A 15,917-nucleotide genomic window follows, 5' to 3' on the forward strand; every position below is an offset into this window, starting at 1 on the left:
TGTGTTGTGTTTGGTGTGCTTTGTCGTAAACGATTACGATATGGAAAACTTGCCGCTATGTCGTTGTGAGAATGTTTTAACAAAATATACGAAAGCTTAGCGCGATCATCATGCGTAGATATGTGGGCTCGTTACATATCCTATACATGTATGATCCAAACGCATAGGTAATGATAGCATAGAACTTGGACGAAGAAATGTGTGCGATCGTATGTGTTTGTTTGGTTTCGTTGGTCCGTTTGTATTTGTCGTTGTTTGTCGATGCTTTAACGATGTGCCTCTTGTTGTACACAAAGAATTCACCGGAAAAAGGGCTCATGCTGTCTATAAGAGATTTGGTTTGCGCCGAATCATGCTTATAGTTTCACTCTCCGTCGGCCCGAGCAGACGAGATTTAAGAAATCATCGCGCGCAGCAGCTCAAACTTGCTGGCTCTCTTTTTCTCATTCGCCGAGATTTATATCGTTAGTGGATACAATTTGAGTTCATTTTTATTTCACTTTTTATTTTTATGTGTGTGGTTTTGGTTTGTGTACCATTTTCTTTATCGCAAGCTCATTCAAAACAAAAAAGAGCTCAAATTTAATGACATACAGAGTATGAGTGCAGTGCATGAGGTCAGTTGACGTTGGTTCGTTTGAAGGATAGCACGCAAAGATTCCGAATTTTATGAATATTTGGGTTTTTAGATTTTTTGACGCAATTTTTGACACATGAAATTATGTGATTGATTTTTTTTTTTTTTTAATTTTTTTTCTCAACTAAATTTCCTGATTGTGAAAAAAATTCGATAAAATTTTGTGGTGAATTAAGCGTTGAATTTTTTTTGTTATAGTGTCAGTTTTAACGAAAAAAAAGAACAAAATAATTAATTTGACGGGAAAAAATTTAAATAGTTCAAACGGAATAATCGGTAAACCAGCCCGATCCAGTGTGATCGGCCAACAGCAAAAATGGGACTAACAAGACGCATACAGTGAGTGTTGAAAAAAATCAAATTTACAATAAATTTAAGGACATTTAGTTTATTTTAAATTGCTTTCTTGTGCACATCTCCTACGTTCGCCGTGTTTAAGTGACACATTTTTTTTCTTCAATGTAAGGAAAGCAAATTACACCAAGAATCACGAACGAAATGCATAGATGAAGTGTTTCTCGTAATTAATGAGCTTGTCTTTGCTGATGTTTCATTAACCAAATATGATGCGAATTAAATTGCAAAAAAGGAAACTCGAACAGTCCACCGGCAGTTAACAAGTCATTGTTTTACTTGATCCACCTTAAATTGAAGGATATATAGGTGAAAATTGGCCCATATGTAGAACGAATCATATAAAACGTGAGATTCAAATTCACAAGACAAGAAATGGACGAAAAAAGAAATTGCTGCGAGCACTTTTGGAATCGTTTTGTTTTATTCACTTTGGCTCTTGTTTCTCTTCTTTTGTTATATTGAGATCAAATACAAGAGGGCCTAAGTCACAGTGTATCATTTTTGTATGTTATCTTCTTCTTTTTTGCAGTTGTTTTTCAATTATTTATTGAAGATTGTGCTGTTTGTTTCAGTGTCTCTCCTTTTGTTTGAACAAATTTACGAGCATATTATGTTTCATTAAAAAGAAATAAAAATACGCGCTTTTTTATCTTTCTCTCATGCGCGCGCGATTCATCGTACGATCATCCAATTCAATGCAACTAAATGTTTAAAATATAAACGTACAAAAGGGAATTGAATAATAATAACCTTGTTGAAGCGCATGGAGTGCAGACATTTTTTGTCTATCTCTCACATTTATTTGGATGAAAAATGTGCGATCCACCGAGTTTTTACTATAACGATTTGCAAAAAAAAAAATGCCCGATATTTGAAAGAGAAAACGAAATGATCACGATATTGGCTGATTGCAACCTTTTCAAAATGAAATGAACAAATGAGACAAAGAGGAGAGAGATCGATTTTCATAATTTACGATCGCGTCAATTGTTTCGATTATTTTCATTAGATTTATTTGCAAGAAATTCAAGCGTAACTGAAACAAACCAAATTGATTGAATCAAATAACCCAAATTGAATACTTTGTTTTTATGGATTCGCATTGAAATATGAAAATTATTCCTCATTTCATATGAAAGAAAAAAAAAGATGGAAATGAGTATAGTGAGCAAAAAAATGCGTGAGCAAAAAAAAACAACGTTATATGACAGTTGAGTCATTTCCATCATTTTTTATCAATTTTTTTCTTCAAATAAACATATTTGTTGCCACGCTTTAAGTGCCTTATCTAAAAATTGTTGAAATAGTGCTTTCATGGAGCGGTTTTAATTCCGAATCGAGCTATTTTCACTTTTTTGTATATCAACGGCAGTGAACAAATGAGCCGTTAGCATTAAATAAACAATTTGCATTGAGCAAGGATTGAACCATAAATCACAATATTGACTGGAAATCGTGTGAAGCATTCATTTTTACATGAATGTCAGATTGTAGATACATTTTACCCGAGCAAAGCAACGCACACACACATGCAATCATAGCAATTATAGCAAATGATATAAACAATTTTGCCACAAAGTCAGCAAAAGCACGGTGGCAACAATTCCATGAACCATTTGGCATATAATTGTTTTTAAGTTTGTTTATCTCATCTATCTCTCATTGCATGCCCTATCGCCGATTGAAAATGTATGTTCAAATGGTCCATAGCATAAACAATTTCACTTTGTTGTTGAAAAAAAAAAATGTGGCTTTCTTTGAACCGATTTTCAATTTGTTCATCCTTTGCTCAAAAGAGCGGCGATGAGAACAATATGTGTGCACATGTTTCATTCATATATATTCACCAGATTTTTTTCTAATCATTTTTCATTTCAAACCACTTGGGCAATTCCCTTTATGAGTTCCAATTTCGCATGAAGTGTGTGTGCGTTTGCATTTGAAATTCACTTGGTCTAATGTAAATATTTGGGTTATTGCACAATAATTACAATAAATCTACATTTCTGTTGCTTCCATTCGATGGTTTGCTTTTATTTTTAATCATTCGTGATTTGTATTTAATCATGACGATGGATTGCGGCAGCAATTAAGCTAATTTTTCAATTTATATGTTGTGAGTACAAACTCCTGATTTCAAATCAATCAGCCAATAGTCATACAATGTGGTTTTATATACATTTTAATGAATTAACTTGAATGCAAATGTACATTTTGAAAATGCAGCTAAATATGCAGTTTTATGATGCTTTTCCCATTCGTCGCCTTTGACAAGAGCAAAATTAAAAAGAAGTGTGAGAGAATTCAATGTATTGCACCGTATTTAAAGTAGGTTGAAATGAAGTACTCGAACTTCAAATAATAAAAAATAGACGTCATGTTTGATGTGGAATTTCTGTTGATATCTCTAAAGCAAAATTCAAATGCACAAAGAGAGAGAAAGAGAGAGAAAGAGAGAGAAAGAGAGAGAAAGAGAGAGATATTATTATTATAAACTCATGCAAATTTAACGTTTATGCCTTCCTTTTGTTTACCGTATTCAAACAATGTGGTACGATGATGATGTGAACAATCCAGTAAAATTTGTTGCGCCCATTTAGTGCGGGCAATATCTATGCCGAATGCGAGAGTGTTAAACAACAATTGCAAGGGATATGCCACTTGAAAACAAACATCATAGAATTCAACATAAGTACATATATGTGTGCATGAGCGCGCGGGAGCGCGAGCTCGTTTGCATGGGTGATTGTGCAAGTTACATGATTGCAATGAATCGCGGCGATCGGTCGTCAGATTGTCTGAAATATTTACAATAGTCCAAGTCATTTCAAAATCAATCGCGTTGTTCACCGCGAGATGTATACCAAGAAACACACGGCATAAATGCAAACCATAAATTGCTGCAAGTGCTTTTATGATTCGGCCAAGTTTAATTTCCATTGAAATGTGTCAGCTTAAATAGAAGAAGAGAAAAAAAAAAGAGTAAAAATAGTTTTTTTTTGTTGTTGTTTTGTTTGGCCTTTTTGGAATATGAAATCTTAGCTGGAAGTATTTCGCAAGTGTTGTTTCAACAATTTCCGCTTTTGCTACAACGATACTACAACTTCTTCTATTTTTCTTTACATCTTTCCATTCAGTTGACTTCTTTCGAATAATTCATTCAGAACTATGAAGGCTTCATATCCCTTGTTTTATTTTGTTATTTTTGTTTTTACTTCATTTCATTCCGATAAAGAAATCTAATTTCCATTAGTATGAAGCAAAATGCTTAGAATTCCTACTCCATGTCGCTATGGAAGACTGTTGAGACGGCGTAACGGCACATCACATTCATATATATATGTTTATTTACAGCAAATGTTCTTCCTCTTGATTAGTACTTGCATTGCTTTTAAATATTCGAAGAGTTTTTAGTTTGAGAGTTGAAGAATCATAAAATCAGTTTGGCGGCAGGAAAGAGCATTGAATGTACGAGAAATAATAATTAAAAGAGAGGGAGACGATAGAAAAAAGAAAAGAACCAAAGATGTCGTAATAAAATTCAAACTGCGTGCAGTTTGAAATCGAATGGATAGATGAGCCTCAAGTATCGTCAATTCTCTGTCTTTATGCTGCATCCCATTTCATCATCATTCGGCCGAATGATGTTCGTCAATAAATCGAATCCAACAAAACATTCACATGTGCCCCTCTCTCGCTCACTCGTTCACCCATCCCGGTGCAGCAATAAATGTTTAAAATCTTTTTTTGCATTCTTATTTTGTTTCATCGAATTACTCTTTTTTTTGATGTTCTATCTATTTGTGTCGTTTGACAAATGATGCAAACGATTCATATTCATTACTCATGCGCCAAACAAGAAGTAAGAAAACGAGAAATATTGGTCAAATTGTGCGATTCGTAAATTGCCCATAATATTATCTTTATTCATTGATCATTTGGCGTTCCGTTCAGTATTCTTTTTTGCGCTCTTTTGCGCACATTTGCTCAAGAATCCTTCAGCAATAACAACAAAACACACAACAATATTCAATTGGTTTTTATCCGTATATTTTTTTTAATGGTAAATCTTTGTCTCTGTGTGAGTGTGTTTTTATGCTAAAATCCCGACAAGTAATTGAAAGAAACATAAAACTAGTTTCAAGTCATTATCAGTATACAAATAACATGAATAGCTGAAGACTTCCTTCGGTTTAAATGATGCTGCACCCAAAAGAATTAAACATAATTTTAAACATGTGTGCGTATTTTGCTTGAGCATTGAAATCAAATTTGGTTCTTCGGATCCGAAAAACTCATAGCGCGCATTTGCACACATGCAATATGTACTATTGTGTGTAGAAAATATTTGGCCTGAACGTGACGAATGTGAACCGATGAGTGAACATGCTTGACAAAATGATCAACTCCATTTGGTTTGGTAAATGGACATAATTTGGAATTTGAAATCCATTTTGAGAGGAAGAAAAAACAACAAAATAAATTCTATTAACAGCAATAATTTTGAAGAAGGCACAAACAGATTTATCTTGAGCAGAGTCGGTCAATGTATCAGATGTGAAGGATTTATTTTGGTTTTGTTTTTCTACCAATTTGAACCGAAAAAAAAGAGATCGTCGTTCGAATTTCAAAGAAGGCATATCTATTCAAAGAGTGACGCCATGTCTAACGTTTGATGTAAACGAACCAAAGATATATGAAGGCGCCAGCGTTTCAATGGTTTTTCCCCTCGATTGAGTTCAATGCTTTTGCATTCTCATTTACACGAATATGCAGAATTATATGTTTTCATGTAGAAAATGACATTCGAAATGGCTTCGATTCGTTTTTATGAACCAAAACGACATAGAAAATGGAAAAGTATACAAAACCGTCTTCATTCTGTTAATTGAATATGGTTTTCAACAAATGAAAACTATGTTTTGTGTTAAACAAAGTAAATCACTTAAAACCATCTACAGGTTTACCGATTTAGTTGAAATTACCAATGCCTTAAAAAAAAAACTATATAAACACATTGTCTTAACTGAATATTGCGGGGACTGCGAGAATATTCTTTGAATTGCATTGAAACGTTAAAAAGTTCCAATCAACAAACCCGATATGGATACGCCAGAAAAAAACAAACGCGATCATATTTTGTCACTAATAATAATTACGAGCGATATCATGTAAATTACAAATTGTCTGCATTGAATGAGACTTTAATGAACTTGAAACGAACGCACATTGAAGCCGAAACCGAATGTGAAAAGGATAAAACAAAAAACAGTATAATAATTAACAAAATTTATTCATATAAATTAATTCTGAGAAATTTTGCGTGAAAAACAAAGGCTATGTGGTTTCTAATATCCCTTATCGTCGGTTCAAACAATTTTTCCTTCCATTAAATATAACATGCATACCGCCCAAAAAAAACCGTTTTGAATTAGAATATGTCTTTCGACATGTGGTTACACCGAAGAAGAAAAAAAACCCAGCAATTTTATAAATACAAACGATACGCATCTTTTGTGCATTTGTGCCGTTGTACATTTGCTTTCTGATTTTTCGACAAATGTGTTAAACTATTAATTAAAATTAGTTTCGTTTTGTTTCTTGGTATTGCCAAAAATGCTTCAAGTGATAAGCGGCTTTCGGAACTTATGTTAAGGGTTCAAGTTCATTTCAAAACTGGAAGAATGATTTTAAAGTGCAGCGAAAGAAAAATAAAATGACAGCAAATATATCCGTCCTCACGCATTGTTTAAAGTGAAATCATAAAAGTTGAATGTGCCACATGCAATGCACACTCACACATCATGCACATCCTCTTTTCGGAGATAGAGCCATTGAAAGGATTTAATATGGAGTAAATTTTGATATTGAATGCAAGCCGCAATGCGTTCTCCCGATATAAGTGGGTCAGAGTTGCCATGGCTTGTAATTTGAGATGCTGATACTGACAGTTTTTGGTAAACAATAATTCTGTTGAAGTGAGCGGCAAATAAACACATCATTAAATGGGCGATTCCGAGACAGTAGTTATCGATTTCTCTTTACAATGACTATCATCACATGATTATTATAGTCCACATTGTATATGCAACTCCTACATCACAAGAACATAATGGAATGTCATACTGCTATGAAAAATGCGATATTTTGCTGAGCTATTGTTGAAAAAATGAAATAAAATATAAATATATGATTGATGATGTGCCTTTTTTTGCAAATGCATTCATTATTTATCGCAGCATAAACAACTCAGACTAGTCTATGCAGTAAAATATTTACATATACAATTGCAATAAAGAGCACAAGCGATTATTTATTTTGTCTATTTGTTATTTTCTTTTGCATAGTAGCTTGCATCGCATACATATTATTGCATTTATCTTTTAAACAATTTGCAGATTTGCCGTCTTGATTTCGTTTCTGATTACAATAGATTTAAATCCTATTCACACAAGATCACAGGTGAGGCACCAAACAATATTCGTATATTTCTTTGCCCAAACAATCGTTTGCTTAATAAAACATTTGATTTTGAAAAATGGTGCAATTTATTTAGATTGGTTTTCGACCGAAACGTGAATATGGTGACAATGTTTATTTACCTTCAACATATGTAATTCCGGGTGGCGAAGGATCGTCACAAGGCTGGAGCGATTGGAGTGGCCCATCGTCATGTTCACGAACATGCGGTGGCGGTGTTTCATATCAAACGCGTGAATGTTATGATGTCGAGTAAGTATAAATGATTTACCGTATGTTTAAGCTATTGAAAAGGCCCACACTAAACGAAAGCGATGAATTAAAAAAAAATGGAAATGTTTTTGTTTTAAAACTAAATCAATTTGAATATGTTTGTAAATAGTTCAAACGGAAGTCCTCGATGCGTGGGCGGAAATAAGAAGTATTTTTCATGCAATACGCAAGATTGTCCGGAGAATGAGCCAGATTTTCGTCATCAGCAATGTGCCGATTTCGATGAAAAACCATTCGAAGGTGTTCGATATGAATGGGTGCCATACTTAAAGGCCCCAAATCCATGCGAATTGAATTGTATGCCACGCGGTGAACGATTTTACTATCGACACAAATCTAAAGTTACTGATGGTACACGTTGTAACGATGAGTCAAACGATGTTTGCGTTGATGGTCAATGTCAAGTAAGTTTAATTTCTTCATCCGACGAGTAAAAAAACACATACAAAATAACAAATCGAATTCCATTTTCCATCATAGCCGGTGGGTTGCGATTTAATGTTGGGATCAACAGCTCGTGAAGACAAATGCAGAACATGTGCCGGTGATGGGTCTACATGCAAAACAGTCGAAGGAACACTAACTATGAACGATTTACAAAATGGTAAATGGGCCTGATGAAGAAAAGTCACAATGTTCGTTTTTTTCATGTAATTATTTCATTATAGGTTATAATGATATTTTGTTGATTCCGAGCGGTGCGACAAATATTCAAATCAAGGAAAAGGCCCCATCAAACAACTATTTGGCCATTCGTAATTCATCAAATCACTACTATTTGAACGGAAATTGGCGAATTGATTTTCCACGTCCGTTGACATTTGCTGGTTCGATTTGGCATTACGATCGTCGTCCACAAGGATTTGCAGCTCCCGATCAACTCACATGTCTCGTAATGCTCAAATCGATCATTTGTATTTTGAACTGTTGCTAAAATTGTGATCATTTCTTTTTTTAGGGACCAACAACTGAAAATGTTTATTTGGTATTATTGTCACAAGATCGTAATGTTGGTGTTCATTATGAGTATAGTGTGAACGAAGCCGCAGCTCATCTCACTGAACCAGATACCTACATATGGACATTTTCACCGTACGGTGATTGCTCTGCAAGATGTGGAAGTGGAGTTCAGACACGACGAATTACCTGCAATAGTCAAAAAACATTGAAACCAGTTGACGACAGTTTGTGTAGTAGCACCGATCGGCCAGCCGAAACCCAACCATGCGGACAAGAAACATGCCCACCACAATGGACCGAAGGTGAATGGAGCAAATGCTCAGCACCGTGCGGAAGCACTGGAAATCAAACTCGTGAAGTTAAATGCGAAGAAATCTTATCAAATGGGTAAGCATAGTACTTGGTCAATTTTACACTATTTCTGACTTTGATTGAGAATGAATATGCAAGAAAATGAATTAATATTCAATGCGCTTTACAGAGAACACAAATTACTTGATGATGCCGAGTGTTTGCAAAAGGCCGGCAATAAACCAGCCACCGAAAAACAATGTAATCTTGGAAAGATTTGTCCAATATGGCACACTGGATCATGGAAGGGGGTATGTTATTCATAAAATGCGTTATTTGTAAGCATAGTTCTGATTTTTTTTTTTTTTTCTCTTATTCTTCAAAACAGTGCAGTAAATTGTGCGGTGAAGGTGTACAAACCCGTACCATCAAATGCTATCGTAAAAATGAAGGAAAAATTGAAGTATTGAACAATGCTGACTGTCCGGATCCAAAACCAGAAGCATCACAAAAATGTATTTTGCGACCATGCGAAGGTGTCGACTGGATCACATCACAATGGAGTGGCGTAAGCAATACTCACATTCAAATGAATTGAAAATATTAATTGTTCTGTAAATTATTCGTATTATTTAAATTGAAAATATGTAGTGCAAAGCCTGTGGTTTATCACAAGAGACACGAACAGCATCATGTGCATCGAAATCGGGAAAAGTGTACAACGAAACATTCTGTGCAAATCGTAAATTGCCTGAATTAAGTCGTCCATGCAATCAAACAGTCGAATGTGAATATCAATGGTTTTCATCACAATGGAGCAAATGTTCGGTTGATTGCGGCAAAGGTATACAAACTCGAAATATTGTGTGCGGTAAACTTGATGGAAATGCCGTTAAAATTGCCGATGATGAATCAAAATGTGAAGCTGGCGAGAAGCCAGAAAGTTCAAAGGAATGTGACACCGAAAAGAAATGCGAAGGTCAATGGTTCAATGGGCCATGGAGTGATTGTAATAAAAAATGTGGCGGTGGAAAGAAAACACGTAAAGTACTCTGCATATCCGATGGAAATTCGGTAGCACCAGCAAAATGTGGAGAAGACACAATTGTATTCTCATCAGAAGACTGTAACAAGGAACCATGCGTTGAAGATGAATTGATTCCAATTGATACGACCGCCAAGCCAATTGAAGAGGATGACGAAAGTGATGAATGGTGTGATGAAGATGATGAAGATGTTGAAGTTATTTCAACGACTGACGACTCATCCGAATCAACATTCGAATCATCGACTGAATTTGAAGCATCGTCATTTTCATCATCTTTGAGCACCGAAGATATGCAAAGCGATGCAACATTCTCTACGATCGATGACACAACTATTTTCTGTACGTATTTTCATTGTTTTAGAGGCTTTTAAATCAATACCATAATTTAAATTAATCGTCTGAATCGTAGCATCAACATACGAGGGATCTGGCGATGATGGCAGTGGTTCAACTGAAGTACCAAGCTCAACTGATGTATCATCGAGCGAAGCATCATCGAGCTCATCGGAATCAAGCAGCGAGTCGAGCAGCGAATCTACAAGCTCAGGATCAACTGGTAAATGAATTTATTTGAATTTCATAATTGGTTCGAAATCTTATTTATGTATGATAACTTTTCAATAACATTTTTATAGAATCAGCTGAATCAAGTACCGAACTATCGACAGAATCCGGTACGGACACATCAACTTCAGCCACCGACACAAGCTCATCCAGTGAATCTTCTACAGACATTTCATCAAGCTCCTCAGAGTCTAGCAGTGAATCGGCCAGCGAATCAAGTAGCGCGTCAAGTAGCGAATCGAGTAGCGAATCAAGTAGCGAATCAAGTAGCGAGTCCACAAGTCCTGAAACAACCGGTGCGATTTAGTTGAAACCTAAAATAATATTATTATTTTATCTAATTTGAATCATATTTCAATATAATCGTTATAGAAACTGAGACAAGCACAGAGTTCACAACTGATTCAAATACCGATTCATCAAGCTCAGGCACCACCAGTGATTCATCAAGCTCAACTGAATCTGGTTTATCCAGTTCAACAAGCGATGCTAGCTCGTCCAGTGAAGCCGTTTCTTCAAGTACCGAAGAATCATCATCATCAGGAAGTACAGACAGCAGTGATACCACCGGAAGCGATCAAACTACCGAACAAAGTGAAAGCACAAGTGAAAACAGGTGTGTTTCAAAATAATGATTTGCAATTTAATGAATAAAAATATTGATAAAAAAGTAATAATTCATAAATCTTGGATTAGTTCATCCAGCACGGATGTATCATCAAGCTCTGAATCTTCATCGTCAACCGATGTTAGTTCATCGAGTGAAGCGACCGAAAGCAGCGAAGCCACCGAAAGTACTGAATCAACATCAGAATTCTCAACGGAATCAACATCAGAATTCTCCACGGAATCCACATCAGAGAGTGAAAGTACAAGTGAATTCAGGTAAATATTTTGAATGATTAACACAACAACAAAAAAATTAACGATTACCATCATATCAGTTCATCGAGCTTATCGTCAGACACAACCGACGAAGATATTTGGGGAACAACATCATACACATTGGAAGATGTTATTAGCAAAGAACAGAAACCACGCAAATGTAAACCAAGACCACACAAACCATCGGCATGTCTTAAGAGCAAATTTGGTTGCTGTCCGGACAACACAACTGCAGCAACTGGTCCATTCGATGAAGGTTGTGCGGTACCAGAAACATGTAAAGAAACCAAATACGGATGTTGTGAAGACGGTGTATCAGCTGCCAAAGGCAAAAAATACAAGGGATGCCCAGAACCATTGTGTAAGAGTAGTTTATTCGGATGTTGTGCATCTGATGGAAAAACTGAAGCACAAGGATCCAATCAAGAAGGTAAGAAATCAAGCGATTTTTCCTATGAACAGAAAAAGATTTTCGGAAATAATTTTGTTATTTTTTTAAAATTCAGGTTGCCCAATTATTACAACAACAACAACAACAACAACGACAACTACAACCACCACACCAAAACCACAGAAAACAAACGAAACAAAAGAAACAACAACTGAAGCTGTCACACCCAAACCAGCATGTACAACGGCTGATTGTGCTCCATGTGAACGAGAACCATTTGGCTGTTGCTCAGATAAAACGACACCAGCTCATGGTCCAAACGGTGAAGGATGCTGTCTCAATTCACCATACGGTTGCTGTCCTGATAACTATAATGCGGCCCGAGGACCAAATCTTGAAGGTTGCGAATGTGAGTACTCACCGTATGGATGTTGTCCAGACAAAAAAACATCAGCAAGAGGATATGATAACGCTGGATGTGGTTGTGAATTCGAAAAATACGGCTGTTGCCCAGATAAGGTTACACCAGCAACAGGTAAATCATCATTAAAATTTAAAATGTCTTGATATCAAATCATTTGATGAACTAACATTTTTTTTATTATAGGACCCAAATTTGAAGGTTGTGCTTGTCATACATATCAATTTGGATGTTGCCCTGATGGTAATTTTAATTTTATGAGCTAAACGATTCTAAAGTTATTATTAACTTATTGGTGTGATTGATATCATTTCATTTGTTTCAATAGGCGTTACAATTCAACAAGGTCCACATGGTTATGGTTGCCACTGTGCACAAACAAAATACAAGTGTTGTTCCGATGGTGTTACAGCGGCCAGCGGAGAGAACTTTGCTGGATGTACATGTGCCACCAGCAAATATGGATGCTGCCCAGACGGTAATTGATAAACGAATTTTTGGCCATTTTTCCGCGTCTTAATTATCATCTTATTTTATTGTTCATTACGTTTTTCGCGATTGAATTTTATTTTTAAATTTATTTATTCGTTTGCTGTAAAGGTGTTACCGATGCTCAAGGACAACAATTCGATGGATGCGAAGATATTCCATCAACACCACAGAAAGCATGTAGCATCACCAAAGATGGTGGTACTTGCAGTAATTACACCGTTAAATATTTCTTCGATACTGAATATGGAGGTTGTTCACGATTCTGGTACAGCGGATGCGGTGGCAATACAAATCGTTTCGAAACAATCGATGAATGTAAAAGCACATGCGAAGAACCAATTGGCAAAGATTCATGCAAAGTACCAAAGATTAAAGGACCGTGCAATGGATACTATACTAAATACTATTACGATTCGGACCGAAATATCTGTTCGCCATTTATTTATGGTGGTTGCTTGGGCAATACAAACCGATTTGAATCATTGGAAGATTGCCAGAAACAATGCGTTGTAGACGAATCATTGCGTAAGAATAAAATAAATATATTTTGATTTTCTTTTATTTTTTCTATGCAATAACAGCAAATTGATTATATTTTTAATTTGCTTAGCTGCTTGCGAACAACCACTCGAAGAAGGTCCATGCAACGGTAACTTTGAACGGTGGTACTTTGACAAAGAAGACGATACTTGCAAACCATTCAGATATGGTGGATGCAAAGGAACAAAGAACAACTTTGCATCGGAATCAGCTTGTAAATACCAATGCAAAAATCCATCCGTACAAAAAGGTAACATTTCATTTTTTTTTCATTTTGGTCGAGCTTTTCTCATAACATATGTAGAATTATTTGCAAGTTTCAAGCATATTCCATTTAATGAATTTTCAGTTGTGGAATTAGCTTGAAGCGATATAATTTTATTGATAAATTTTGGTTGTGGTATTAGCTCAAATTATTTCTGCAGCTACTCGCTTACTTATTTAGAAAAAAATAAACCTATTTATAAATATAATTATTCCCATTTGCTTTAATCCTTTGGTACTAACAAAACCAATAAAACTATTGTGAACCAATAGCAACATGCGCATTGCCCAAAGAAACTGGTGCTTGTGAGGCTAAAAAAGCACGTTGGCACTTCTCACAAAGCGATAACAAGTGCATGCCTTTCTATTATACTGGTTGTGATGGAAATAAGAATAGTTATGTAACATTAGAAGATTGTGAGACACAATGTCCTCGTAACATAAGTAAGTAGAATTTTGTGGTGTGAGTTTGATAAAAATGCATGCATTTACATTTTAAAAAATTATGTGGTTTACTGATCGACTTGAATTAAAAACAAAAAAAAAATAGCTAAAGACGCATGCCACAAAGCAGCCGAAACTGGAAATTGTCAAAACTACGAAGCCCGTTGGTATTTTGATACAAAAGAGGAAAGATGCCGACAATTCTACTTTGGAGGATGTGGTGGCAACGAAAATAACTTTGTCAGCGAAGAATTATGTCTCGCTCGATGTGAAAGAAAACAACAACCTCCACCACCTCCACCTACACCACAACCACCTCAACCACAAGAATTGGAACCATTCCAACCAAGTCATTGCCTATTGGAATCAGATCAAGGACCATGCCGTGCAATTACACCAAGATATTACTACGACAGTCAAACCGGTGTTTGTGATGTGTTTGGATATGGTGGCTGTGGTGGCAATCAAAATAACTTCCAATCGGCCGAAGAATGTGAAAATCGTTGTGGAAATGTACAAGATTTGTGCGCATTACCGCCAGTACATGGTCGATGCCAAGAGAATGTTACGCGTTACTACTATGATCGTCGTAGCGATGATTGTCTTTCGTTTGAATATAGCGGATGCCGTGGAAACAAAAATAATTTCTACTCGATTACAGATTGTCAAGCACAATGTCAACGCAGACAACGCCCAGAACAAGAACCAGAACAAGAACCGGAACAAAAACCAAATATACCAGATATCGATGTTGTAAGTGTTGTAAACATTTTAATTGCAAAAAAAAAAAAATAATAATACATGATCATAAAAATACATTCATTTGAAAATTGTTTTAGCGTTTTGATGATATTTGTCAAGCACAAACCGATCAATGCAACACATTACGATGCCCATACGGAGTGACTAGAACATACGATGAAAATCGTTGCCAACGTTGCGAATGTGAAAATCCATGCCGTGATTATCCGTGTCCGGAAGATTCAAAATGTGCCGTCGATTTCTCACATGACTCATCATTTGCACCAGTTTGCCGTAAAAGTGAGTACATCAAAATAGCAAAATCAATTTCACTTCAATTGAGATGACCAATTGGCATTTGGAAATTTTAGTAAACAAACCGGGAGACTGTCCATCAGCACATAATAATACACAATGTGATCTGGAATGCTACACCGATGCCGACTGCCGTGGTGATAATAAGTGTTGTTCGAATGGATGCGGCCAAGTTTGTATTGCACCTGAATCGTACGAACCAACTTCACCACCACGATCACATTATCCAGACGTTCAAGCACCACAAGTTCCAGCACCAGTTTATCTTGAAGCCAAAACGGAAGAAGAGGTTAACGTTGTTCAATCAGAAGGTGGTGTTGCAACTTTACGATGCTATGCAACTGGATATCCATTGCCAACGGTTTCATGGATGAAGAATTCAGTTGTGGTATGTGTATACAAACGAGACGAAGAACAAATATATATATAGATTTAAATCCTTTAAACGAGTTGAAATTCACTTTTTTTAAACAGATAAATACAGATCAAGGCCGATTTGTACTAACATCGAATGGTGATTTGAAAATCGTTCAAGTACATAAAACGGATAGCGGAACTTATGTTTGTGTTGCTGACAATGGCATTGGTGAACCAGTTCAACGTGAAGTTCAATTGGATATCGCCGGTAAGTGTGACATTTTCTCTAATCTTTCTTCGCTTTAATTCTATATATAGATTAACAATCTCTACACACACACACACAAAAAAACGTGTATTGCACCTTCTATACTAATTGCACATTTTTCTTATTTTCAATTCTATCGCACTTTAACTTGTCGCATGGTGAATGGGATAAATTTTGGCTTTGCATTAA

The 15,917-nt window shown here is 35.8% G+C and overlaps 1 protein-coding gene across 3 annotated transcripts; it reads left to right on the plus strand.

The window, feature by feature from the left end:
• The first annotated feature begins 367 nt into the window (after window positions 1-367).
• Window positions 368-15,784, plus strand: LOC116337414 (papilin). Of its 3 annotated transcripts, none has more exons than XM_031761965.1 (26): window positions 368-464; window positions 836-976; window positions 7,393-7,456; window positions 7,551-7,726; window positions 7,857-8,151; window positions 8,228-8,351; window positions 8,416-8,639; window positions 8,706-9,094; window positions 9,189-9,309; window positions 9,387-9,566; window positions 9,650-10,385; window positions 10,456-10,602; window positions 10,682-10,906; window positions 10,983-11,226; window positions 11,307-11,495; window positions 11,555-11,925; window positions 12,002-12,421; window positions 12,494-12,550; window positions 12,636-12,785; window positions 12,908-13,324; window positions 13,410-13,589; window positions 13,877-14,047; window positions 14,154-14,800; window positions 14,887-15,088; window positions 15,160-15,491; window positions 15,578-15,784. In XM_031761965.1, the coding sequence occupies exons 2-26, from the start codon at window positions 954-956 to the stop codon at window positions 15,764-15,766; spliced, it is 6,273 nt and encodes a 2,090-aa protein (XP_031617825.1). In that variant the 5' UTR covers window positions 368-464; window positions 836-953; the 3' UTR covers window positions 15,767-15,784. The 3 variants fall into 3 exon arrangements, with proteins under 3 accessions (XP_031617825.1, XP_031617824.1, XP_031617826.1); XM_031761964.1 differs by having other exon boundaries at window positions 392-617; XM_031761966.1 differs by lacking the exon at window positions 13,877-14,047 and having other exon boundaries at window positions 392-617.
• Window positions 15,785-15,917: the final 133 nt, after the last annotated feature.

Source organism: Contarinia nasturtii, unplaced genomic scaffold (assembly GCF_009176525.2).
Source record: "Contarinia nasturtii isolate CC-2019 unplaced genomic scaffold, AAFC_CNas_1.1 Cnas_scaffold_285, whole genome shotgun sequence".
Classification (NCBI taxonomy): domain Eukaryota; kingdom Metazoa; phylum Arthropoda; class Insecta; order Diptera; family Cecidomyiidae; genus Contarinia; species Contarinia nasturtii.

Excerpts from the sequence above, each read along its gene's own strand:
- LOC116337414 (XM_031761965.1), top strand. The coding sequence starts at position 954 with ATGGGACTAACAAGACGCATACA. Across the intron at positions 11,227-11,306 it reads GAAAGCACAAGTGAAAACAG|TTCATCCAGCACGGATGTAT; the intron begins GTGTGTTTCAAA and ends ATCTTGGATTAG. Across the intron at positions 15,089-15,159 it reads TGCACCAGTTTGCCGTAAAA|TAAACAAACCGGGAGACTGT; the intron begins GTGAGTACATCA and ends TGGAAATTTTAG.